Source organism: Lactuca virosa, chromosome 9 (assembly GCF_052849685.1).
Source record: "Lactuca virosa cultivar CGN04683 chromosome 9, Lactuca_virosa_CGN04683_v6, whole genome shotgun sequence".
NCBI classification, from domain to species: Eukaryota; Viridiplantae; Streptophyta; class Magnoliopsida; order Asterales; family Asteraceae; genus Lactuca; species Lactuca virosa.
Genome location: NC_136434.1, coordinates 281,045,379 through 281,048,016, shown reverse-complemented (window position 1 = coordinate 281,048,016; position 2,638 = coordinate 281,045,379). Strand labels below are relative to the sequence as shown.

The 2,638-nt window shown below is 34.4% G+C and overlaps 1 protein-coding gene across 1 annotated transcript; it reads right to left on the bottom strand.

The window, feature by feature from the left end:
* Positions 1-1,011: 1,011 nt before the first annotated feature.
* On the bottom strand, positions 1,012-2,299 carry LOC145140584 (uncharacterized). The gene is made up of 4 exons (XM_079074025.1): positions 2,155-2,299; positions 1,774-2,046; positions 1,408-1,676; positions 1,012-1,287 (listed from the first exon to the last, which is right to left on the bottom strand). Exons 1-4 carry the CDS (start codon positions 2,297-2,299, stop codon positions 1,012-1,014), a joined length of 963 nt encoding a protein of 320 aa, XP_078930151.1.
* Between the last annotated feature and the right edge of the window lie 339 nt (positions 2,300-2,638).

Sequence of the window (2,638 nt, the reverse complement as noted above, 5' to 3'; positions counted from 1 at the left end):
TAGTTCTCTGTGCAATGATGATAATTTGGTAACATGTTGTATATGTTGTAACATGTTGATTGTACATCTTATAGTCCAAAATTATTACAAAAATGGTCATTTTGATAGGAAAAAATTACATAAATGGTTCCTATAGTAGAAAAACAATTGCAGAAATTTTCCCTGTGGTTGAAAAACAATTGCAGAAATGGTCTCTGTGGAAGAAAATACATTGTAGAAACAGTGCCTGTTGCAGAAATACATTACAGAAATAGTCACTATGACACAAAATCTTTACGAAAGGTCCTTTTGGCAGAAATGCATTACATAAATAGTCCATGTGGCATAAAATATATTGCAGACATAGTCCTTGTTGCAGAAATACATTACATAAATAGTCCCTATGGCATAATATCTTTTCGAAATGATACCTTTGGCAGTAATTATTACAGAAGTAGTCCCTGAGCATTAAATGCATTGCAGAAACAATCCTTGTTGCAGAAATACATTACATAAATAGTCCTTATGGCATAATATCTTTACAAAATGGTCATTTTAGTAGAAAACATTTACAGATTTGGTCCATGTGGCAGATATACTTGACAAATGTAGTCATGTGGCAGAATGTTTTTTTTACAGAAAAGGTCCTTGCTGGAAAAAAATAATTACAAAAATGGCCCCAAAATAAGTACACATATTTGATCAAATTTTTAACGGTTTTTCCCATTACAAATCCTACCGAACAACAAAATTAAAAAATTAAACAATCCATGCAGAAAGCATTGAAGTACTAAAATGTAATCAAACTCATAACAAAAACTCATGATCTTTTGTGTTCTTTCCTATTGCTAGAGGGTGCTTCATCAAAACCTTGATGTGCGGGATTTTTGCAAGTCCTTTGATGGTGTCCATACATACCACAACGCGGACATTTGTGTCTTTTCTTGGACTCATCATGTGGTACAATTCTATTCTTTTTAGGTCGTCCAGGCGGCCGTTTTATAATAGGTGGATATATCTTGTCGACTGTCTCTATATATACACCCATTGATATTTTCCAGGCATCAGACCAATTTCTAAAGCGTATGCTTCTTTAAATTTGTCGACTGTGAAATATGTATCAACATATTTGTCCCAACTAGGCTCCCTTGTGAAAGCAATAAAAGCAGCTGTATGCACACACGGAAGGCCTGTAACTTGCCATTTTCGACAACTATATTTTTTCTCATCCAATATAACATCCCAACGATTTCCTTTGTACTTCACTTCCGCTTTATTATCACTGCTTCTACAAACTTGAAATTCACCCTAAGTTCTACATGAGAAAATAAAACAAGAACAAACTAATATCAAAATATATATATATATATATATATATATATGTTTAATGAAAAAACAATTATGTATATATATAGTTCCTTAACTTGCCTTAGTGATTGTTTTGAGATACTTCTTTGCTTTTGGAACTAGTGGTCCTTTCCATTTTTGTACCTTACTTCTTTTCTTGTCAAATCGTTCCATAAGCTTTTCTCTAATTGCATCAAGGAGATCAAGCATCGGTTTATAACGTATGTCACCTACCCAAGAGTTAAAAGTTTCTGAAATGTTGTTGGTAATGTAATCACACTTGACAAGTGTGTCAAACTTACTTCGACTCCATATCTTTTTATGGTTCTCATTCAAATATGAAATTGCATCTGCACATTTAGTAGCAATTTCATTTAACAATCTATCACGCTTGACTAACAGAGTAGGTATTTGCAGCCTCCCATAGCTTGCTCATGAAAAAGTCACCTCGAAAATGTTTCTTGAAGTTGCTACATAAATGTCTTATGCATTCTCGATGCTCAATATTAGGATAAACCTGTGTAATAGCTAATTCCAAGCCTTTTTGCATGCCAGAGGAGATAACAAGACCATTTGGTGTACCAATCGCTTTTTTTAGTGACGTAAGAAACCAAGTCCATGATTTTGTATTCTCTGCCTCAAGCACACCATAGGCTACTGGAAACATACCATTGTTACCATCGATACTTGTGACAACGGCTAACACACCATTAAATTTCTCTTTCAAATGACAAGCATCAAGCCCAATTTAAGGACGACAACCGGCAAGAAACCCCTTAGAGCATGCTGTTAATGATATAAAAAAGCGTTGGAAATGTTTCGTTTCACCCACTCTCTGTAAATCAATCTCCACCACACTTCCTGGATTTCTTTTTTCAAGTTCTTGTTTGAAATCATATATATGTACATAAGAGTCATCCCACTTTCCATACATATCGGTATAAGCTTGTTCTCTTCCTCTAAAGACTCTCATATATGGTCTTCAACATTGTAGGTATGCATAAGCCACTTTTTTAGGTCGGCAGGAGAGACATCGCCTTCAGATTTCAACTTGTCGGTAACAACATCATCAATCCATCCTTGAGTGGCATGTTTGTTACCGCTCTTGTTGCTTCGAGTACAAGAATGAGTTTCTATAACTTCTTTACCTACAAAATTGAAAAAAAACATATAATTATGTTAACATAATAACAATGTCGACGAATGTAGTATTTCTCAAATTTTATACTTACTTCAAAAGTAACCCCATCTTGTGTAAGAGAAGCATGAATTCTCCACTTACACTTTTTATCTCCACAACATGCGGTAAGTC